The sequence below is a fragment of the Tauraco erythrolophus genome, chromosome Z (assembly GCF_009769465.1).
Source record: "Tauraco erythrolophus isolate bTauEry1 chromosome Z, bTauEry1.pri, whole genome shotgun sequence".
Lineage (NCBI taxonomy): Eukaryota > Metazoa > Chordata > Aves > Musophagiformes > Musophagidae > Tauraco > Tauraco erythrolophus.
Window position 1 is genome coordinate 81,898,743 of NC_141496.1, and position 24,918 is coordinate 81,923,660.

Genomic DNA, 24,918 nt, shown 5'->3' on the forward strand with positions numbered 1-24,918 from the left:
TAGAAAAAGACTCGATAGCACATTATTAATGTCAGTATTTCCAGAAATAAAATAGCTTTTTATACAGCTTTCCATATGTGAACAGCCAAGAGTGACTACGTTTAAAAAGGAAGCATCGTAGAGCGCCGTACAAATGTTGGGTAGGCAGGATAACATACTTCGCTGCTGCTCTGGCTGGAGGTGTGCCAGCAGTAAAATTTATGGAGACTGCAGGTCAGTTTCTTCCTCACAGAAGCTGTCCTGTCTTACAGAGCTGTATGCAGCTTGGTGATGATGCAGTGGCCAGGAGGCAGAGGGAGAAGGCTGCAGATGACTGTGCTAGCTCCTGCCTACCAGCACACTCCTCAGGGTGTGTTAGTGGGTGTGTGTACCAAAGCTTTCTTGCTCTTACCTTTGCTATGGTGAAAGATTATCCTTTACCTTGGTAGGAAGAGTTAGAAGGCGCTGAGAGGAATACTATGAAATGATGTGTTGACTGGAGGAATAAGAAGTAGCGAGAGCAGGAGGGAGAAGGACACTGATGTTCGAAAGATTTGGGGGAGAGCTTGGAAAACTGGCAGCAAAACTGAGTGGAATAAAATTTCCTTTGAACAGTTGCCAAGATTTATTTAACCCACTAGAATAACGCTTCCACAAAAGAAAGCTTCATTTATCTTTGTGATAGCATGCTCTCAAAGAAGCAGGAATCAGTCTTTTCTGCTCACTTGTGTAGTGACAAGTGAAGAGAGAGTTTTTCCACTGCATCTGTCCAAAATATCTCTCTGTGACCATTGCTGTACTGCTGGCTATTAAAATTGCCCAGTACTGTAAGCAACCGAGTAAATTTTTAATAGGCAAGCCCGTTTTCATCGCATTGTCTGTGGTTTACAGTGAATAAAGATAATTAAATATAATGAAAGAAGAATCTGTGACTATTTCAAGATTAGTAAGTGTTCTGAGACTACTCTGCTACCTCTGTGATTTAGCCAAATACACATAATATATCTCAAAGCCATTAACGATTCAAGTCAACTATCAATGTCCGTTACTGAACTGAAATACTGACAGAATGAACCAGGGAAAGAATTCTCATTGACTCAAGTAGACCAAGGGTTTCACCCAGTATTTTCTCACAATGTCTGTACTATCACCCCAAAGCTAGGATAAGGCAATAAGTTAGGGAGCCTGGGTTTGCTTCTTGCTTTAATGGGCAAAGCAGGCTACTATATATAGGAAGCCTAAAGGATTGAAAATCTATTGTAAGTTTAAGAGGTCACATTCTGCAAAGTAACCTTTACTTCCCTTTGGGTGCCTCTTTCCTTTTTTCCTTGCATACCCGTGGGGCTGTCATCTTTCACTCCTGTCAAGATTGTTTATTAATTGGCCGGATTTGCTGGAAAGCAATTCCAGGCACTCTGGGGATGAGGCATGCTGCTTCAGCGGTGCTTTCAGCGCCTGCTGAACTACAAGATTATGGACTTGAAATGGGAATTGAACTCAGGTCTCCCACTTGGCAGCACTAAGCGTGACAATTGACTAAACACAAGGAGCACGCTTTAAAGGTTAAAAACAAACATGTAAGGAAAGGAGCAACAACTGAGAAGATTGCTTGTAGGAAAGTCCTACATTTTCATGTAAATGGAAGTTAATGCCTTGTAAAAAAAGTAAAAAAGTGAATTGAAACTAAACAAAATGCTTAGATTGGCATGAGCAAGAACTCTTTAAGATTGCTGGCTCAGAACTTGAGATTTCGCTGTTTATCTGAGTTGGATAGGAAACTATATAACTAATATATTTTACATTATTATATGTCATACCATTACAATCATTACAGTAATATACATTATGTATTAGAAGCTCTGTGTTATATATTAGCCTTTGTGAAGATGTTGCTTCTGTGAAAATAGAAGAGTCTCTGAGACATTCAGAGCAGAGCACTTTCCAACAACATAGCTGCAAATTCATTGAAACATTTTAATTTTTCTTTTAATTTTATTTTGTAGTAATCTCCTTAATGTAAATGAATCTCACTGCTAACCTTTTTTATTGATGGAAGTAACAACACACGCAGTTCGTGCATGGGCTTTAGTAACACCATTTCTTTCTCTTTACTTGGTTTGGCCTGTGGAGTCATGACAACTATCTTTTTTTTTATCAGTTTTGGGGTGATACAGTATTTTCCATCACCATCTGGAAGTTGAAAATTAATTAAAACTAAAAACCCAGTTTTCCATTGCGGAGCCAGCTGTTAAACAATAGCAGCAGCCAATATGGTGATGATCCCATTTTTGTAAAAACAGCATTAATATTTACATGCCAAATACCATGTGCTTTATAAAACCTTTTAACAAGAAGGGAACAACACTTCAGTGACTGAAAAGCAATTTTAAAATAAAAAAAAACCCGATTTACTATTATTCTCTCTGGTCCTGGAATTTTACTTAAGTTGTGAGATTGAGCTGGTAAAGCCACTTTCTTAAAGCAAGAAGACCTGGACTATGTTAGTACGGTGTAGCTTTCACATTAAAAACTCCCCCACTATTCAAAACCCCACAGTTTTCTGAACTGATTCACTATGTAATGTATTCCAATCAATGTTGTCAATGACACGGAATTTCAGCCTAAAGCATTAATGAGCTTTGAAACTTAACCCTGTTGACACAGATCTGACTTTGACAATGTGCCCTAGTGAGCTCAGTGGGTCCCAGCAAGTGTCCTGAAATCAGAGATGTTCCGTGTCATTCTGAGCATGGAGGATCAAAGCCATAGCTTCTGCCATGTTACTAATTCCATAGCTTCATCACATTCATGCTACTAATGACTTCTATTGTACATAAATACTTTATAGCTCTATTTCCTGGATACACCTGCTGGGTATCTGGACTTCTGATTTCAAATGAATTAAAGATTGTCCAGTTGAAAAAGTGCTAAAAAATGTCCTCATTGTTGGAAATTTTGTTTAGAGCTAGCTGACAGAAGCATCGAAGATCACGTATCTGCAGCAGTGTCCTTTTTAGAAATGTGTTTTCATGTCGGTAATGATTTTTTTTCATTTTTTTAAATGGTTGGTGTTGTTCTGTAGTTCTTTAAAATAGCAGCTGGGGAGTGATTTCCCAGGAGATGTGCAGCAGGTGAGAACTTTCCCTGTAGCGTTACTAATACCATGAAGAACAAGGTGGGAGCCACTAAATTTTTATTTGTACTGTGCTGTAGGTGTGCATGGAGCTGTACTGATAAATGAAAATAGGGCTAGGCTTTTGTTTGCTTTTGACTGCTTATGACCTAGCAGTTGGATGTGAAAGCATCTCCAGTTCTCACGTAACTCATCTTCAAGGAGGAGTTGCGTGTGCGAAGGGAGAAACTAGCTGAAGGTTAAACTGTCCTAGGGCCTGTTGCCTTGCTGTTTTATCCTCAAGGGATTGCAAGGGAATAGGATTGAAAGCTATTTTGCATTTGGAAAGAAACCTGGAGTTTCTAGGGACCCTGCCCCCAGCAGGCTGTCATGAAAGGAGGCTGCGGGACTGCGCTGCATGGGAAGCAGTGTCCTTCCTTCAAGCACACCCTTAAGAAACACAGCAAAGAGCACAGGTCGTGAGCATTGCTTCTTGGTGCTGGTGTGGTTCGAGTTCCCAGAATTCACCCTGTCTTCTGAACTGGTGTTTCTTTGTTTTTCTTAAAAAAAAATTGCGTATGCATTCCCATAGCTGAATTGCAAATCGAAAAAATTATGTAAAGCGTGTTTGAATATGCATGTGCTCTATAACCATCGATGCAAACAGAAATGAGGGCTGAGAGGGCTTGAATCCATAAGAACTTTTGTCATGCAATCCCTCATCACAAGCTTTCCTCGGGCTCTGAAATGAAACAGCGGGGAGCTTTTCACTAGTGCCAGCTGACTCGCAGTATCAAAGTTTGGTGATGCTCCAACAAAGCTCCACAGGGAATGTGAAAATAAATAATTTTCACGGCCGAAGCACAGCTCTGCATTCATTTAAGCTCTCCTTTAACCAAAGCCCAGTTCACACAGCCGGCTCTTTGGAGGCAGGTGATCACCCTGATTTAGCAGTACCACTAGCCACGTGACAAGAAAATGGTGGAGGATCTGTATTCCTAGTAAACTGCTACAGAAAGAGGGATGCTGAAGTGCAGCAGGAAAGCATCTTTATTATTTTCCCAGTAGAAAGGCCTCTTCAAGTCTTTAGAAGGTAAGCATCTCTTTGCTTCCAGAGGCTGATATGCAGAAGGTTTTCCGATTAACGGCTCTATTTTTGCAGTTACTTTAGACAGAAAAAGGGGAAATGTTTGTCAGCAGGATGCAAAGCACCCAGGACCTCATTACTGAAAACCGGGTAGCTGTATTTTAATTCTGTTGCAGCCCTTTATGAGAGAAGCTTACATCGGTTCAATGGGATTTCTTTTGTCTGAGCGCAGGCACGGTATTTGTAATTAGGAAACAAAACTTCCCTGCACAGTCACCTAGCACGTTAGATTATTTTCAGCTTGTTTGCCTAGCTCTGAGGATACGGAAGGGAAAAAAGGAATGAAGGCTGAGCATTGTCTGCGGATAATTTGCTTTTAAGACTGCTTAATTACTGACATAGCGATTGTTTGTGATAGCTGTCCTTGTAGACTACTTGACAATGGTGTTGTTTTCAGGTTTTTCTGCTATCAACTGAAGCGTATGATTTTTCAATGTCCTCTTACAATGTTGCAGTAAACAGAATATGTAATCTTTGAAGGTTAACTGATCAAGGATGCAGCAATAATCTCAGTGGTAAGAGGACTGAAAAATTGCTGCAAAAGTTTGTTTGCACAGGCAGTATTTTTGTTTAAATTTAATTATAGGAGCTTGTTTCAGCTCCATTCAGTTGTTTGCTTTTCTGTCTGTGAGGAGGAATGACAATATCTGTCAGTTTTAAATTTGGTGAGCAAACAAATGGTAGTGATGTACAGGAGGCATTGAAAACATAGAATTTATAAATATTAGCTACTTAGGGCAACACTGAAAGGAAATGTGTGCAGACTTGGTAGGTGTATTTAGCCAGAATCATTCTAAGTAAGTGGAGGGCAGGCAGAGATGTCATTTCGGGACTTATCTTTATTAATACTTTTGGGAAGTCAAAGCTATGTTGGGAAAGGGAGGATGCTAACAGCTGTAGCAACACGGTCAGGAAGCATAAGACAACTGTGGGGATCGGGATGGGGAGCAACACACGCCAATCCTTACCCTGCCAAAATACTTTTTTTCCAGGGGTGCTGTGTTCCTTCCACTACTCTCACCCATACTCTCCACTGCTATCTCTTGTGGGGCAGGGAAGTACGAAGGTCTAAAATATCCTTTTTATTCCTGTTTTTGACAGAGTCTAGCTGTTATTTGGCCCTGCATAAATCTGGACAATATTATGGAAAATTCATGTAGCTGGAGACAAGTCTTGCTTTCACATAAGTTCACTACTGAAAAAACTTAAATCCTGCTACAAGTGGTCTGTTGTGGTTTTGTGGCATCTCTGTAGTATTCAGCAGTAAACAGGAGAGCTGTTATTTAACAGGTTGTAATATATCTATAGAAAAAGGCAGAGAAAAAAAAAAGTCATCTTTAAGCCACAGTCTTTGTTCAGGCCAAAGATGCAGCTCTCAAACTTACCAAGAAATAATGTATAGGTGAGCATATGATTTTGTCAGCACCTGTGGATATTGATAAAGCTATTTTTATCACTGCAGTGTCTTTAAGACTGGAGGCTTCCTATCAGCCCCTGTACAAATATCCAGAAAAATTTGGTGCTACTGCAACAACAAATGAGATAGAGAGGAGGATGGGAGGATGAGAGTGACAGACCAGTTGCTTGACAGATTTCTTAGTTTATCTACTGTTTTTCCTTTAGACTTTGAAGGAAATGGCTTAACTGTTACGGAATTTTATTAATTAACTCATTCAGGTATTTCTAGTTAGTTCTTGGCATACGCTGTAGATTGTGGTCTACTCTGTAGCCATTGTAGCTGTGAAAAATAAATAGCAGCAGGTCAGACTTCTTTACTTCAGAGTACTGGATGAAAGCTGACTGCGTCCTACAAGAACAAGATCACTCTCTTTAGCAGAAAACACTGGCAGCAAACTCTGAAGAGCTGCCTGAAGGACAGCAGCCCAGCAGGATACGCCTTTGCCTGCTTGTCTTAAGCAGTAGAGCATATAGCTAACCTTGCCTTGGTATATCCCAAGCTATAATGTAAAAGGAATGCCGTATAGAGGAAAGAGGAGCCCCATTTTCTCACCTCGTTCCTTAACATTACTTCTTCAGTCTGGCATTTCCAGTCGCTGTGGCTCAGTCACTGCATTTTTGCTATGTCTGACATTCTCCTCTCTCCCACACTGAGGTTGGTTTTTGTCTTCCTACTGCTCTGTGGCCCTACCAGCTCCTGAAGATAACTGGTGGCTTTCCATGCCTCCTGTCTCCCTTCGCACTTACCTTTTCCGACCCGCCTACTGCGGAGTCTGACCATCCTTCCTGCTCTGGTTACTCGCAGCCCGTGCAAGCACGCTGCAGGACTGCCTTGTCCCGTGCCAGTTTTACTGCTTCAGTAGACCTCATGTGCCTTGATTAGGTGTCTTCTCTGGCTCATGGTTGGGCTTTTCCAGTATTTTTCCCACGTTGTGGATCATCCCATATGGACGGGAACTTTTTAGTTGGCAGTTTACACCTGTTAGGTTATTTCTATTTTAATCTGCCAGTTAAAATTCCCGTTCCACATTCTGCATTGTCACTTACATTCCTCTGCTGTTTATTACGTTTATGACAACTGCAGCTTTAAGAGAGACTGAAGTTTAATGCCATCCTCTTTTTAGAGCCTTTTCTTTATCTTAGTCATAGGCAAGATAGGGAAAAGGTAGCTGTTAGGTATTTGTAGGTTTGCTGCAGTAGGTAAGATATTAATCTAAATTATAGTAACATTGAACAACATAAGTTTTGAAATCATAGTTAAATTAACATGGAATAAATGGGGAAATGAAAATTTGGCTGTTCAGTGACACAGAAGTGAGAAGAAAAGAGAAAATTAACAAAAGCACAAGGTTTAAGGTATTGAAGGAATAGAAGTTGTTAGAGAAGGATAAGGAACAAAGTCATAAAGAGGACCAGAGAAAAGCATTACGAGGGGAGGAAAAGATAGTAGTCATACCGTATAAAAAAAGATGTTGTCATGTATCTTTTCCTGTCTCTCAGCATATTATAAATTGTGCAAAGGCTATGCTTGAAATCAAAGGGGTGCTAGAAAAATCTTAATATTTTAATGAACAGATGAATAAAAGTGCTACAAATCTGTAGATCATGATGTTAATTGCGTTGTTACAGTTAGCAGCTCTGAAAATCATCCCTAAATATATTTTATCATGGAACCAAGACAGAATTCACCTGTTGTAAGATGCTTTGTTAAAATATTTCATTCCAGCTAGTGCAGTGTGATAGTAAGTATCATCGTTATGGTACACGTCAGCATTCATACACGCAGAGAAATAAATCCATTAAGCAATGCAAAATGTTGACAGTGTTACAGAAAAGTAAATTAGAAAACAGGAAATAGCCACTGAAGTTGAGAAGTTAGCTCAGTTGCAGAACTAGTGGTTGTTACTGATGGTTAAGAGCAGTCCGAGACATTTTAGCATCTTCATTTCGAAGCAGATGTGCTTAACTAGACTGTGATAACATTTGGAAGGAAGTTTTCGCAACTCCACTGGAAAATGTCGGTAGGGCATAAAATGTAAAACTTCCTAAAGATTTTCTTCTTCTGATCCTGGAACCTCTACTTGTTAACTATTCTCAAAGCATTAGCATACTTCCTGAAAGTGTAGGTGGCTGCACTGGGTATAAGGTGCATGCTGATCTTTCAAATGCTGTTCATGTGCCCGTTGCATCATTTGGAGCCACAGGTATTCTGAGGAATGGTCTTGACAGCACAGTATGGCAGGAAAGTGGTCACTGTGAACTGTACTTGCTGGAAGGAAAACTGGTTTTAAAGTTGGGAAAACTAAAACAGAGTTTTCTCAAGGAATAATTAGTTGCTCAATGAAAGTAGAAGGTGGGAATCAGGCCCCAGATTGTGATTAGGCCTGGCATTTTAATAAATTTTTAGAAATAAAATTTTCAAACAAAATGTGTTTTCAAGTTATACTTAAGGATCTTTTACATCAGATTGATTTAACTCCTACTTCTCTGCTGGCATTACCTTGTTGCAGTGCATTTGTAGTGGTTGTTCAACAGTGGTTGTTGATTAACAGATCATCTAGGTGTTATTTGTAGAATATTAACAACATTTATTAGGACGAGAGAGATCAGATAAGTTTAAACAAGCCTTCTAAGTGCTAATACTGCTCTGAACCTATATAGCTCATTGCCAGACCTTGTGATCTTCCAACATCTGTGGAGGAGCACCCATCATCACGCAGGCTCCCCAGCTTTGTGTTGTTAATTATAGTAATTTTCCACTGGCCCAGTAAAAATTAAATAGCATTGAGCTAGGCGTGTAAGAGAGGAGAGGCCCTGCTCTGAAGGCAAGACCATATGGTCGTATGTGAATGCAATGCCAAAGCAGAGCAATAGATGTCAGGTGGTGTGTTATTTCTACCTTAGAATTTGTTAACTCGCTACCTGCTTTTGCATACATAGTATTAAGTTAAGAGGATATTATTAAAATGGTAATACTAGGAAATGCCTAGCAGGTTCTACACTCCACCGTAAGAGGTATAGATGGAGACGGTGCTATTTCATGCGTACAGTCAGGTAGCTCTGCCCTGAGGACTTGACTTGTCTTCTGTCCCTGCCAATGCCATGGAGTTGTTATGTGGTGTGGGGCAGGTCAGTAAGAGTCACCAGCTGCTTGAACCACACATGTCTTTCTCCTCTGACCCTTGTCTGATTTGTTCTATTTCTGGATGCCAAAGTGGAGCCACTGGAGTCTGACTATACCAGTCTTTTTCAGTGGCAGCTAGTCATGAGGATCTGTAGTGGCATTTAGAAGATGTTATGAAATGCAACATATTCAGAAAAAAAGCCAAAGCTTACTAGGCATCACATATCAGGAACTCAGAATTAATGGACACTCTGAAAGGTAATTTCTCTTCTGTAACAGTGAGTAATTCCTTATCTTTAACTCATAAAACTGTTGTCCAAGGTATGTTAAATAATGTTTGGAAATGCCCACTACTCAGGTGATCAGCAGCTTGGAAAAGACCCCAAAAGGATTGATTGTCCTGTCTCTAGAGCAGTGCTTGAATGGTGCATGGTTATTAATGCCTGGGGATGCAGAAAGGAGAAGGTAAGGTATTAAATAATTTTAATGGGGTTGCACTGTCTTTCCTGTAGCATCCTGTGACCAGCTGGTGACAAACTTCTAGGGAGAGACTTTTGGGGACTCTGGGATCTGCTGCAGGCAGCGTCAGCCTGGCTTGCGTTCCTGAGACCCCATTGCAGCCAGACATCTAGATATGGGACTTAAGTCCAATTTCCCTCATTCTGTATTTAAATGCCTTTTTATTTTACGTGGCTAGAAGTCACAGACAATTGAACAAGCCCGGAGCCCTAGTTTCCTTCCATAAGCCTTCCTCATCCACAGGCATATGCACAAGGTTGCTGAAATAGCCTAGTGAATCCCATTATCGCTCATCTATTTACTTAGATTTGTCCCTCCATGGCTCCCTGCATCTCTCCCTGGCTTTGCCTGCTTCTCTTGCGCTGTGACTCAGGGAGGGAGCTGGCAAGGAGTCAGGGCAGACAGCCTGTGGCTGCCCAGCAGCAGCGAAAGCAGCAGCATACGGTTAAGAAGAGCAGCTTTCATTTTTCAACAGTCTCGAACTGGTAAGAGCAGACAGGAGAGCCTACTACTGTGAGTGGCTACCTGGAAAAAACTGAGGCTTACAATGTAGATTTAAGAAGAGGAACAAGAAACAGGATTGCTGGATAAATAGATATTAAACACTAAAGTTGTTTAGAGACTAGGAAGCATTTTCGTAGTTAAAAAATTTATTCAGTGGCCCAAAGCGAGAATTTTAACATGTTTTCAGTTAACATACTGAAATGCAAACAATTTAAATCTTCTGACTAAAATACAGGATTCTCCTACAGAGGAACATTGCCTCTTAGAGACATGCATAACTTTTTCATCCAACCTTGATGCTGAATATGGAGTAAAATGTCAGCAGATGGAAGACATCAAGTAATAGTATAATCAGTAAAAAAGCTTTAAATCTGAAGAGGGAAATGTGAAAAACTAGGAAGTTAGGACTTTTACTGATTTTTAGCAGTGATTTATTCTGTGGCTGTTGAAAAAGTGAGTGGCATTTTTCTGTAAAATGGGAATATCAGCATGTGTTTATCTACTGTGCAGCAGTATGACAATGATTAGTTAACATTTGCACAGATATTTGGTTAATAAAGATTTGACTCAAACAAAGCACGACAGATATTTTTTTGTTTTGTTTTGGCTGGCATCCAGAGGTGGAAATAAAAGTCTCATGCTATGCATAAATTCCAGTGCTTGGTCTATGGATTTTTCCTGCATGTCCTGGTTTCACCTGGGACAGAGTCAGCTCTTCTTTTTAGCAGCTGGAAGAGCTCTGTGTTTTGGTTTTAGCCTGAGATTGCTCTGAGAAGAACGCTGACAGCGCACTGATGTTTGTGGTTGGCACTGAGGTCTCATGGACTTCTCAGCTTCCCATGTTCTTGCCAGTGTGCAGGAGCACAACAGGATAGAGGGGAGCATGGCTGGGACGAGGGGTCCATGACTGCCCTTATGATTTGAACTTAGACTTCGGATTGAGGCCAAACTGGCCAATTAGTATTCCATATCATGCAGCATCATGCCCAGTATAAAATGAGGGTCAGCCAGAAAGAAGGGCTTTTGCTATTCCGTGGCTCTCACTCTAGGACTCTCAGAGTGCTCTTTCTCTCTCTCTCTCTTTTCGGGCCTCTCGCTTGTCCGGGATTGCGGTATCGAGACTTACCTGGTTTGGGATCATTAATTCCGGGCCGGGCCTCGGTGAAGGAGTAGTGAGCAATTACACCGTACATCACTCGTTTGTATATATTTATCATTGTACATATATGTATATATTCATCTAGTAGTAGTAGTATTAAATTGTTCTTATCTCAACCCACAGATCTCTTTCCCTTTTCCCCTTTAATTCTCTTCCCCATCCCAGGGGGGTGGGGAAGGATGAGTGAGCGACTCCGTGGAGTTCAGTTGCCGGAGTGGCATAAACCACAACATTGAAATAATTTGTGATCAAGAGCTACCAAATAAATAGCAATAGAAACATGGTTAATTCAGTGTACTAGCATATGGTTGCTAAATGCTGCTCTCGGAAGGTTGTGAAATTAATCCATTTTTACAAGTCACCTGTATACAGTATGATTATTTTACACAGCTGTGAGTAAAAGTAATGACTTTTTTCTAGTCTCAGATGTCTTGGAGTGGATTCCTTCTAATACGCTCTTTTTGTTGGTATGTGGATGTAGTTGAAGCATAGTCTATGAGTGATACTGACTGAATCCTGCACAGTGTATGTCAGTTTGATTTGTTGCATACTCCAGTACAGTTTAGGGATCATTAATTCTGCTGAAGCTAAAAAATTCACACTCCAATCTCCTTTATCTCTGAATAAGCAACTGTAGAAATTTTGGTTTATTGTCTGAAAGTTTTGTAGCAAAGGACTAGTTTTAGGAAGTAGTTTTGGGGGTTGTTTTTAGTGGCTGCATTTGCTAATAGGTTCCTTCTTGTAGTACACAATCCGGCTGTTGGGTTTTTTTGAAACTTAATGCTCCTGGCGTCTCTCTCTGTTTCTTTCTATGTATTTTCATCAAACTTTCTTCAGACTAAAGGCCATATTTTGTCAGATTTTGTTTTTCAATTTTATATAATAATTCTTTATTTCCTATAGTAACTTCTTTTGCCTATAGTAACTCTTTTTGCCTATAGACACAGTTGGTATTGAAGTATGTCCAACAGTTGTCTGGCTTTTCTTGTAGAACATTTCTACCTATCTTACATGGATAATAAGCATCAACGCGCAAACACATGTCCATTAAATTAGGATTTGTTATTAGTTCATTAGCATGAAAAGCCTCTAACACATTTCAGTTATAATATAGTTTATGAAGTTGCTTGCATCTATATGCAACTTCATAGTTTATGAAGTTGCTTGCATTTGCTACAGAACTAGCTGGGATCGTCAATAGGGCTTTAAACTAGATGTGAAGGGGGTGGGGGGTATTGTCAGACTTAGAGGATTAACAGCCGAGGACGGCCCTCCAGTGTCTGATGAAAGGAGTGTAGGCAGGTGCCTTCGGCCTGCTGCCTCAGTGATAGTAGGGGGTGATATGTGTAGTCAGGAGCAACACACAAGTTGCCTTGAGGTAAAAGAAAATCCCCAAAATAACAGCTCAGGAAATAAAGCTTCCCCCCCTAGGGGTGCAGTGGGGTCAAAAGCCCAACTTACGTGCTTCTATACGAACGCATGCAGTATAGGCAATAAACAAGAGGAACTGGAAGCCCTTGTTATCCGGGGAAACTATGACATAGTTGCCATTACTGAAACATGGTGGGATGACTCGTATAATTGGAGCGCTACCATGGATGGCTACAAGCTCTTCAGGAGGGATAGGAGAGGTAGGAGGGGTGGCACGGTTGCCCTGTATGTAAGGGAAGGTCTAAACTGCTTAGAGTTAAATGTTGGGGATGACTTGGTAGAATGTCTGTGGGTGAAAATCAAAGGGGGGCCTATGAAGGTGGATATTGTAGTGGGAATCTGCTACAGACCTCCCTATCAGGACAGTAAGACTGATGAACTATTCTTTAAACAACTGGGGGAAGTCTCGCGCTCACTAGCCCTTGTCCTTATGGGTGACTTTAACCTTCCTGATGTCTGTTGGAAGTATAACATGGCAGTCAGGAAACAGTCTAGGCGATTCCTGCAGAGTGTGGAGGACAACTTCCTATCACAACTGGTCAGTGAACCGACTAGAGAAGGTGCTCCCCTAGACCTGCTGTTTGTGAACAGAGAAGGTCTTGTGGGAGATGTGAAGGTTGGAGGACGCCTGGAGCATAGTGACCACGAGATAATAGAATTCTCAATTCTAGGGGAAGTTAGGCGGGGGAACACTAAAACAGCCAAGCTGGACTTTGGGAGAGCTGACTTTGGACTGTTTAGAAGTCTGATTAACAAAGTCCAATGGGAGACAGCTCTCAAGGGTAAGGGGGCGCAGGAGGGATGGTTACTACTCAAAAAGGAAATTCTGGAGGCACAGGAGCGAGCTGTCCCTGTGTGCTGGAAGTCGAGCCGCTGGGGTAGAAAACCAGCTTGGATGACAAAGGAGATTTGGGAACATCTCGAAAGAAAAAGGGATGTCTATAAGTCTTGGAAGAATGGGCAGGCATCCAGGAATCAATACAGGGAGGAAGTTAGGGCATGTAGGGAGATAATCAGGGGGGCAAAAGCCCAACTGGAACTTAGACTAGCCTGCTCCGTAAGGGACAACAAAAAGTCCTTCTATAAATACATTAATAACAAAAGGAGGGCTAAAGATCACCTCCAGCCCCTACTGGACACAGGGGGTACGTTAGTCACTAGGGATGAGGACAAGGCTGAGGTTCTTAATGCCTTCTTTGCCTCAGTCTTTAATAATAAGGTCAGTAGTTCCCAGGTGAGCTGGCCTATGGTGTCTGAGAGCAGGGAGGGAGAGCAAATTGAAGCTCCTGTGATCCTAGAGGAACGGGTCAAGGATCTGCTCCTTTGGCTGGATGCCCACAAGTCTATGGGGCCTGATGGTATCCACCCGAGAGTCCTGAGAGAGCTGGCAGATGTCATTGCCAAACCCCTGTCCATTATCTTTGGACAGTCTTGGCTCACTGGGGAAGTTCCGCTGGACTGGAGGCTGGCGGACGTTACCCCCGTTTACAAAAAAGGGCGGAAGGAGGATCCGGGGAACTACAGGCCTGTCAGTCTGACCTCGGTGACGGGCAAAGTCATGGAACAGGTTATCTTGAGTGCTATTAATGAGCACATACAGGTTAACTGGGTGATCAGGCCCAGTCAACATGGGTTTATGAAAGGCAGGTCTTGCCAATCAAACCTGATCACCTTCTATGACAGGGTGACCCACCTGGTTGATGAGGGAAGGGCTGTGGATGTAGTTTTCCTTGACCTCAGTAAAGCCTTTGATACAGTTTCTCATAGTGTTCTGGTGGAGAAACTGATAACTGCTGGCCTGGACAGGCACACCCTCCTTTGGGTTAAAAAGTGGCTGGATGGCCGGGCCCAAAGAGTGGTGGGAAATGGGGCTAAATCCGGCTGGAGGCCGGTCACCAGTGGGGTTCCCCAGGGCTCAGTGCTGGGTCCAGTTCTGTTTAACATCTTTATCAATGACCTGGATGAGGGGATTTAATGTACCCTCAGTAAATTTGCGGACAACACCAAGCTGGGAGGCTGTGTCGATCTGCTCGAGGGTCGGGAGGCCCTTCAGAGGGATTTGAACAGACTGGATCGTTGGGCCGAGGCCAATGGCATGAGCTTTAATAAGGCCAAGTGCAGAGTCCTTCACTTGGGGTATAAAAACCCCAAGCATCGCTATAGGCTCGGGGAAGAGTGGCTGGAGAGCTGCCTGGCGGAGAAGGATCTGGGGGTGTTGGTTGACTACCGGCTTGATATGAGCCAGCAGTGTGCCCAGGTGGCCAAAAAGGCCAATGGGATACTGGCGTGTATCAAGAATAGTGTGACCAGCAGGAACAGGGAAGTGATCCTGCCCCTGTACTCGGCACTGGTGAGGCCGCACCTGGAATATTATGTCCAGTTTTGGGCCCCTCGCTTTAAGAGAGATATTGAGCTCCTGGAGCGAGTCCAGAGAAGGGCGACTAAACTGGTCAAGGGGCTGGAAAATAAAACTTATGGGAAGCGGCTGAGGGAGTTGGGGCTGTTTAGCCTGGAGAAGAGGAGGCTGAGGGGAGACCTGATTACAGCCTACAAATACTTGAGAAGGGATGGTGGGGAGGTGGGGGAAGGGCTCTTTACATTAGTGATGGGTGATAGAACAAGAGGAAATGGGTATAAGCTTAGTCAGGGGAGATTCAGGTTGGATGTTAGGAAGTATTTCTTCTCTGAAAGGGTTGTCAGCCACTGGAATAGGCTGCCCAGGGAGGTGGTTGAGTCCCCATCCCTGGATGTATTTAAGAAGAAGGTGGATGATCTACTTAGTGATATGGTTTAATGGGGATTAGGGACGGTTGGACTCGATGATCTCTAAGGTCTTTTCCAACCTAGAAATCTATGAATCTATGAATCTATAACCAGAAGAACTATCCTCTATTTAAAATGAAGGACGGAATGACTATATTCAGTCTTTTCTGAGCACTCTAAGAAAGAGTAATGATTTCAGAAAGTAAATTCTTGCTGTTATTTTAAAACATTATTGTAGCAAAGGTCTGCAAACTTCTAATCTCTAGTTTTTCTTCTGAATAGAAATGGAACAGCAATTACAAGCCATGAGCTTGGAGCACACATATATAGCATATGAAAGAAAGGGAAAGATGTTTTATTTGGCTATAAATGCAAAACAGTAAAACAGTTTCTGTTTTAAAAATGGAATAATGTGTCAAGTGTTTAATCACAATAACAGAATAGGTTTTGCTCTTCTTTTATATGAGATGAGGTGAATGTCAGAGTGGCTATAGAGATGGATGAAAGCAAAACACCCCCTGTAAGTCAGCTGTCTGCTGAAATATTTTGGCTTTAAATTTATATAAATTTCTGTGGCACAGAATTGTAAACTGAAGAAGAATATAGTAACTAAGAAAACACTTTGTGTCAGCTCTTCCTTGATGTGAACTCCAGTTTGTGGAGTGCTTAACAATTTGCTTTAGTCTTCGCTTAAGAGGCTTTTTTGTTGCTTCAGAATGTGGAAGAACAGTGTTCTCATCTTGTCCGAAAGAGGTTAGACATCAAAACACTATTAGAGCCGTCAGTAGGTTGCCTCTAGCAGCAGAAGGGCCAGAGATGGGCTTACTCAAGGTACTGTGTTCTCTGGCCTTGGCCTGGCAAAACACTTAACTCTGCTTAATCATAAGGGCGCTTTCAAATGGAGTCATGCTGAGAATTAGTGGGCAGGCGTTATTGGAGAAGCGCCAAGGGCTTTTTCATACCTTCCAAGGAAAATATGTATGGTCATGTCCAATCCCTCAAGTTCCCTTTTCTCCTTTCCTGGTCTCTGTGCTTGCGTAAGGGCAGTGTTACAGGGTGGGGATGGGAGGGGTTCAGAGGAAAAGTACTGTGTGCTGTCTATGTTCTGCAAAAGCGACTCGGGGAACTTCAGTTCCTTTACCTTGTTTTTGTACCTAAAATTTCACAGTTCATGGATTCTTCCTCAAAACATTTCAATTTTTGCCTCCAAACCAGGAGGCAGTGGACTATAAGCAAGTCGAAGACCAGGGCGTACCTGCGCAATGTGTGGAACCGGAGAATATGAAAAAAGCCAGATGTCTCGTCTGTGAATAACCTTTTCAATTGTCCTTCGTCTCCCCTCCTCCCTTTTGGTTTCCAAAACAAACGTGTATTACTGTGAGCCGAGGTGATTTCATTCATGTCATTCCTTTTGCTAATCACGCTTTGAAACTTCATAAAAACCTTCAAAATATTGTGAAAATTTAAGTGTGAAAGCATTTCTGTGTATAGAGGGAACAACATGGAAGAAACATGATTTACTTATCTAGGAAAAGTGTTTGGCAGTTGTGGGCTCCACTTCAGATTAAACTTCTGCATTGGTGAGTACAGAAGCCTGGAAAATGTGCACAATTTGAAGTCTGGCTGGTGAGTGAGTTGTGAATTGGAGTGGAGGGACTCACTTTAGAAAGGTGACGGTCACCGTTGAATTCATGTTACTCTCTGTTGCAGGTTGTAGGTGTTCATTCAGAGCAACCCATTGGAGAGATTATTTATTTTAGACTGAAGAAATTAACTTCTTGATATGTAATAGCTGCAGAGCAGCTCGGGAAACTGGTGATATATTACATATGACACAAGGGTGAAGAGCACAGCCCATAGGGATTATGATGTATTGCTGTGAATATTCAGAGCTGCTCTTTCCAAAATAGCAGAATGCTGCTGTACCTAGAAAAGTCAGGAAGGATAACTTTTATTCTGAGAAATACTGATTTGAGGGAGCACTAAGAATTATTTAAAGATTATTAATTTATTGAGCTGTAAGAATGTCTGAACCAAGAAAGGGCAAGGAAAGGTTTTCAGCCTTCAGCCTCTCTCTCCTGCTTTCATAAGAATTTAGTGTCTGTCTCTGATCCAGCTTTGAGAAACAGGGTGTTTTTAGCTACTTCTGAACAAGTATGTAGACCTGAATTATCAAAGCAAATGTGCAGTAACTTGATTCCCAGTGCAGCTGATCCTTAAATGACTGGTCTGTGTACTACATAAAAGAAGTCATTTATGGCATGAAAAGCTTATTTGACTTTGACCTCTGTTGCAAGTGAAAGATCGTTTTTTTATCAATCCAGTAAATCATACCTGATTAGAATGGAGCTTTCTAAAGTAACTTAATTTACTTCTTCAACAAGGAGCATTCATTAAAAGGAAAAAAAAAAAGTGGTTTTTTTTCCTAATACTTTTGGCCACATCATTCATGATATTGGTTGCACCTGTATGGGCAGCAAGAAATTTTATAAGCCAGAATTTTGGAAGTATGTGAAGTAGTCTGTGGGAAAGGAAGGGGAGGTAGTTGCTTAATTAAGTTTCTGGAGTCCAGAAATTTTTTTAAATTTTTTTAATTGTGTCAGCTTCTATTTTACTATGGCTCCTGCAGTATGTATGTCTGGCAAGGAATCTTTAATCTGTTTGGGTAAAGCACAAAAGATCTGGAAAAATATGATTAACTCCAGAGTCAGAGTGTCTCTTCTCTGAAAAGCCTTTTGATTGTTTATTTGACAGTAAATGAGAAGCTGACACAATTAAAAAAAAAAAAAAAAAAGAGGAAATCTAATCTCAGCTAAAAAATTTCTGAAAGGTGATACCGTCTTTTATGTGATTGAAAGTACAATGAATAACTTTGAGTCAGCAATGCTTTTGGTAACTGGGCTTGAACTGATTTTTAACTACCTGCCTTGTCGCAGATCTTTCAGGACCACAGACTCTTAATTCCCAAATCAAATATCCTAGTATGAATGATGGGGATTATTGACGCTAAAACCACGGTTCCATCAAAATAAAGTTAGAGATTCTCAGGCAAATTCTGATGCTGTTTACTGGTAATCCCTAAGATAGTTTTAGTTTATTGCCTGTAACAGTAACTGTATTTCAGTAGAAATTCAAACAAAAGGATATGAAACATGTTTATCTTTCAACCCCTAGAAAAGTACTGTTCTTGTAAACACAACTGTTCTATAAAATTCAGAATTAACTCAGCTCTAGTGGTCCCACTGAAAGCAGAACAACATCTGAAATTTATATCATGAAAGCGTAAGAGATTCTAGAGAAAGTAGCAATGTCAGCTCCAAGTACATATGCGTTTTGTGTTTGTTTGGTTTTTTTTTAATATTAAGATACCACAGGGAGAAAAGCATTCTTCAGGCAATCCTAGAAATGTCATGACTCAGGATAATTATGTCCCAGGCATTGCAAAAGTTTTAGGCAACTCTGAAAATTCTGAATTAATCACTTGTGGGAAATTGCTTTTTTCAGTTGATAATTGTCACTATTTCGGTAGAGATAGGGTATATAAACTCAGTCATACTCTTATCATACAGAGGAGAACATGATCTTCATTCTGCTCAAACATTTTTACAGGCTTGCTGCAGAGAATACTGTCTCTTTTTAATACAGAAAGTCTGAAAGTTCACCGTCCTCCTGAAGCTGACACTTCACCCAACTTCAAAGAAAAACATTTCCTTTCAAAAAATTTCTTGCAGTGATTTATGAAGCTTGTTCAGTAAGGAATTGTCATTTGGTGTGTTGAGGCTGTAGGAGATCTTAAAAATGAATGTTTTTTATGTTAGTATTAAAACCCTGTACGGTGCAGTCAAACTATACACCCTTGAGTACCCATCAGTCATCATCTGAGTGGTCCTGAGATGCTTTAATATGAGAAAGTTTCGTATTTGGAAAGGTTAATAAAGCTCCGGATAAAATCTTGATTTAAATTTAAAATGGATTAGAAGTATTCATCCTCTCCCCACACTGTTTCCACCACTATGGTTTCTTACGTTATGCAGCTGTTTCTTACAGCGCTTCGTTAGAATTCAGATTTGTCTCTGCTAAGTTCAGATGAATAAATTACACTTCATTACATGTATTTTACTATGAATTGAACAGACACCAAAAAAAAAAACAAAGACTGTAATGACTTATTTACATTTTCTAAGTAAATTGTGATTATATTCTGTGTATCAGTTTTCTGTACAGCTTCTGAACAGAGATAATGCTACAGAGCAGAAAACAAGGAAATGATACATTACAGACAATTTGTGCCATTCATTTTATTCATGAGCAGGATACTTTGATCAAATTTCGTTACTTCTATTGTATATCCAAAGAGAAAGAATATTTCAAGCCTTCTTTGACAGTAATTAATCATATTCCAGAATTGGTGTGTTTTGTAGAAATCATTAAGCAGTTAATCTCTGTGTTTGTGAAAAATGTATTCTACAGTATATGGGGATAAATTTAGTAAATTTGGCAAGACTAATATGTATCCATTTTTACTGAGAGACAAAGCCTGGTCATGAGTCGAGCAGCACAAGCATGTTTGACTCTAGCTTTATGTTGTCTGTGTTCTCCATGGCCTATGGGAAAAGTAAGAGTTCACTAGTTAGCCTGTCAATATTGGGAATTTGATGGTATGGAGTGTGAGGTAAAGACATTTTGCAACTTTTAAGCATAGTGAAGCCTTTGGCTCACTTATAGGCAGGCCTACATGTACACATTTATATAATAATTTATATTAAATCAACAAGAAACCACAGAAACTGTACTCTTATTCTGATAGCCAGAAAAGTCTTGTCCGCACACTGTAAAATAATGAGGGGAGTCCTCATGGGGAAGGCGCGGGTAGGAAGAAACTACAGGAGCGACAAGCCAAGCCTATTCAGACTTGTTCAGCTGAAACACTCAGAATAGAGCTAGCTGATGCTGTGGCAGGAAAAATTACCCTCTTTGCTGTCATCACTGCTCTGTTGATCGAAGTGTAAAAATTTTCTGTTCTTCAGCTTTTGTGAAAAAAAAAAAAAAAAGAGTTTGGAACAGGAATATGGAAAAAATGCTGTAATTATTTTGATAAAATAAATGAAGCTTTTTTTTGAGTCATACGTTTTCAGTGCAAATAGCTTGGAAGCTGTCAAGAGTGTCCTGAAAATGTAAAATATTGTTTCCTATCTGCAATTGAATCATCCTCCCAGAAAGCATTTTGTAAAATACTTGAATATAGGCATGAAAACAGTTCAAGTCAATTTGCTTTAAGCATTCAAACACCTCTGTTGTTATTTTCACAGTTAATGCCTTTTGCTTGTCTTATGTAGGTGTGTTCAATGTAGTTTCTTAGTATCATCCTAAAAACGGAGTCTAAGTAGGATATTTTGCCACATTTTAGTCTTTGAAAAACTGTGACGTAGTCTTGGTTCTCACTTTTGTGCTTCCTGTACTCTTTCAATGCAGGACATCAACTGTTTCAGTGTTACAAAATGACTGATTTGGGTCAAATTTTTCTAAAGTACAAATGATATCAAAAGAATGAAAAAACCTAGCCATGATCTTATTTTTACTGTACAGTAACTGTACGTACAGCAATGAAAATACTGTTATGGAACTCTTAACTGTGGCGTGCAGTTTGCAAAGAGTAGCTGAAGGTCCCTAGGACAATATGTCTGGTTTGCCAGATGACGAAAGACCGACTTCATTTGTATAAAATGAGGAGCATTGCTGTTTGGCAGCTTGTTATTTTTCACTGCTATGTCTTGATCCAAGTAAAAGTGGGTATGTGTGACCTATAGTCTTCAAAGGCTCTACAGACATGCGTAAGTAAGGAGTAAGAACTGCACAGTAGAATTACAACAGCTGTGTTCCTTTCTCACTTGTATCAGTTTGTGATCAGACTTCTAAACTAGCTGTGTTGAGGAAGATCTCAGTTCTGTATGAGGTCACATGAGCCGTGTTGATACGAAGCTCAATGTGTGCATCTTTTTAAGTTTTTGCTTTGTATTTTACCTTTCAGGTTGGTACAAGAGGATGTGGGAATGGACATCCCCTTTGCTGAGGGTCTGTTAAGCCCCAGTTCTACAGAGATGAGACCTGGTGAGAGCAGCTCTTACTCGTTTTCTTAATTATATCTTATTCCCTTGGTATTTAATTATGCAGTGAGAAGGATGTTTCTGTGCTGGTAAAGAATCAGTTCAGTGTTAAAAAAAAAAGTGTTAAGTTCGCTTTATTTAGTCAATTTTCTTCTTCACTTGAGAAATGATAATTGTAGTGTTCCGTTTCCTCTTGTGCATTGTTGTCATCACTCATTTAGTCCTTGTGAAGTTTCAGTAGTCTCTGTTGTTTCTCTTATGTTGGAGGACTGTCTAAGAGAACTAAGTTAGCGTTAGCGTACTTCAGACAGAACAGCTTGAAATGTGCCACACAGTGCAGTGGCAAGGGGCAAAGCCATACCTAGCTTTTGTCTTGTGGAGGACTGCTGTTATTTAAGACTGATTAAGAGACTCAGAGGTATTTTTTATTTCTGTTACTGTGTTGAATAAGATCTTACATAGTTAAAACTAAAGACATAGCTACTTGCAAATCAGCGCCATTCAAATAGCAGTAAGTGCATAAGAAAACAGCTTGTTTACAAGACATTTTCACTCCTATGGATTTCTCCACGATTCAGCAATGTCTTGGCTCATAACTCAAGTGATTCGTATATTGCTCTTTAAATTCTTAAACATTTATGGGTCAGAGCATGTCCAAGGCTTGATTTTCATCTGATGATTGCAAAAATGTGAATCTGAATTTTGCATAATTTAAAAGCTCCCAGCTACATCTGCCATTCCTGTAGATGCTTAGTTTATTTCTTTAAATATTAATGTTGATATTTGTGTTATGTGGTATTAAATGACTTGGTGTTACTAAAATTGATCTGTCCCAGTGTGTTTGAAGGTGATTCTTAAGTATGCAGGAGATTAATTTTATGCAAAGGAGATAAAGTTCTTCCTTTCTTCCTTTTTGTTTCAGAACCTCCCAATTCTCTTGATCTTAACGGTTCCCATCCCAGAAGGATAAAGCTCACTGCTCCAAACATCAATCTCTCTTTGGACCAGAGTGAAGGATCTGTACTTTCCGATGATAATTTGGATACACCAGATGAAATCGACATCAATGTAGATGACCTTGACACTCCTGATGAAGCAGACTCTTTTGAATACACTGGACAAGGTAACTTTCTAGATTGTAAATGTAGAGTTCATCCCTTTCTTTCTTCACTGCTTATGTGATCAGTCTCATGTCTGTCGGACTATGAATATGGTTAAAGCATTTGAGAGTTAATGTTAGGTGTCCAGGTATTTTTACTGTCTGCTACTTTTTAACCTTTCTTCCCTGTTTAAAATGGTACATTTCTACTTATGGAGATTACAGAAAGAAACAGTAGAGCTGATCAAATAAAATAAGAAGAGCTACCTAGACAGAATCAAATTCAAAGCCCTTTGTCCAGTACCATAGAACTTGCCTGAAAAGAATTGTTCAAGAAGGAGAAAGCAGTTGATGTCCGTTGTGGAGAACACTGTAGCTCAGTGCACCTTCATGCCACTCTGGCCAGCTCTAGATTACAGTTACAACAGTAGTACTTAGGGATGTAACCACGTGCAAAGTACGTTGGCTGACATAAGCCGCACCAAAGAGCCTGCAATGTATAAATGAAATAATAGGTACAGCATGGTGATAGAGGTCTTTTGTCAGTGAGAAGGGTCTTTTTTTATTCCCATATATAGTTGGAAAGCTGAGCCATGGAAGGTGTGTGCATGGCATGATAAAGCTAGCTCAGGTGGTGAAACAACAGAATTCCTCATTCCGCCAATTTAAATATGCTTTCTCAGCAGCATTAGTTGTAGTATACACACCAAAGTGTACGATGGATACTTCACTCTTCCTTTGCATGTTAGTGATTTTCTGTCATGTGATGTAGAATTGTTTTGTATTGTTGTCTTACTGACTTACCCTCATGATGTACAGAATACAGTGTTAACACACATTTTTTGCTAGTGCCTTAAGAACCATACAAGAACTGTGTTCACTAATGTAAGTACATAAAGATCATAAGCTATTTGAGGGGGAAACGAGTGTGACCATTTTACAGTCTACAACAGAAAGAAACTTTAAAAATGAAGCCATTTAAAAGAATTTTCCCTCACATTTGAATTCTCTATTGCTAGTGCGGTCACTGTAGTTTAAAAATTGTATGGTCTTTCGAGCATACAAGAACAGTTGCATCAGTTTAAGTGCTATTGCTAAAGAGGCATTACTGTGTACTCAATCATGCATGAGCGTCTCTAATGTCACTTCTCATTAGAAGGCTGATTTCCTTATGGGTAGATGCAGAGCATAATGATGAGTTGCTTGATGGTTAGAATGTTTTGCAGCAAAGGTTGAAACTAACACACACATGCACAAACACACGTACACACACTCACACACCGAGCAGCGTGTGCTTGCAGTTTTAGACTGTCGTGACCACTGTGTGAGAGCAAAAATCTCTGTCTGCAGTGGAACAAATTTTGCCTTTGAACCCTCTAGTAAATAAATTCAACTCCAGTGATTTCGGTGGCAGTTATATTTATGGCAAGCATTTCTCCCCAGCTGTTTTTGTTGCTTTCTATATGTGATTATTTATTCAATTGGTAAGGTTGAACAAGTTTCCCTGAACTCCTAAGTGAAGAACTCAAGGTGCTTGTGTTTTTGGTGACATTTTTACAGTTGTGTAGTTTGATTTTAGACATACTTAATTGACAAAATGTCCTCCACTTACATGACCCAGGAACGTAGTAGAAGAGGGAAAAAAAAAATCACATTTATCAAAATAAGCTGACAATAAAATAAGTAGGTTATATATTACATGAGTCTGATAGCTAAGAGTATCGAAAGACCTAGTGCAGAATGGTTTATTTACATGGTAAACAGTCTTCGTTTTCTTTGTACTTCTGTCACTCTGCTGTTATCAGCACTCATAATCTCCCAGAAATCAGTGTTTCTAGACTGTTGTGTCAAACCCGGGGAAATAAATACTGAGAAGGCACGGCTGCTGAGACTGCAGAGAACAGTGATTTTCAGCTGGTCACGCTCAGACTGCTGAAGGCCCATTTGAACTGTGAAAGGCAACTGAGAGCAAGACTGTTTTCATGATTCAGGCGTCTACCTCATTACTGGAAAAACGATGGCTCTGTCACACAAGAAATATTGAAACTCATTTGGTTAAAGGAATGATGAAAAAGAATGATCACAACTGCAATGTGCAAGAAAATAGATGAGATCAGAAATACTAAAGTACTTATCTTAAACTAGCACCTGACTTATTTAGGGATTGGTCAATCATCAGTTTCACAGGGGGTTTTTTGTCATGAATACCTTGCATTTGAACATTGTCAGAACCTACTCATGTTTCTGAAAGGAGTTTTTTATGATTATTACATTAGATAACGTAACAATTACATTTCTGAAAACCGCATGTACCTATAGGTGAAGGCCTTCCCCAAATCAGAGTTATTTGCAGTGTAAAAGAGTGTTGATTTTGTCTGCAGATGTTTATTTCTTTTCTGAATTTCACACTGATGCATCTTTCTCTGCAAAATCAGCACACCAGGCAGTAAAGCATAGCCAGTTCTTCAGGAGGAGGCGATCTAGTACAGTTTCTATAAAAAATAATTCGTTTGGCCAGT

At 40.3% G+C, this 24,918-nt stretch overlaps 1 protein-coding gene across 1 annotated transcript in view; it reads left to right on the forward strand.

Annotated features, from left to right (window-relative positions):
- PRUNE2 (prune homolog 2 with BCH domain) overlaps positions 1-24,918 on the forward strand; it is a 111,309-nt gene that overhangs the window by 65,426 nt on the left and 20,965 nt on the right. Inside the window, exons 9-10 of the mRNA XM_086629911.1 lie at positions 21,225-21,304; positions 22,223-22,423. Coding sequence (XP_086486037.1) covers positions 21,225-21,304; positions 22,223-22,423 — 281 coding nt within the window. The remainder of the gene's footprint in view (positions 1-21,224; positions 21,305-22,222; positions 22,424-24,918) is intronic.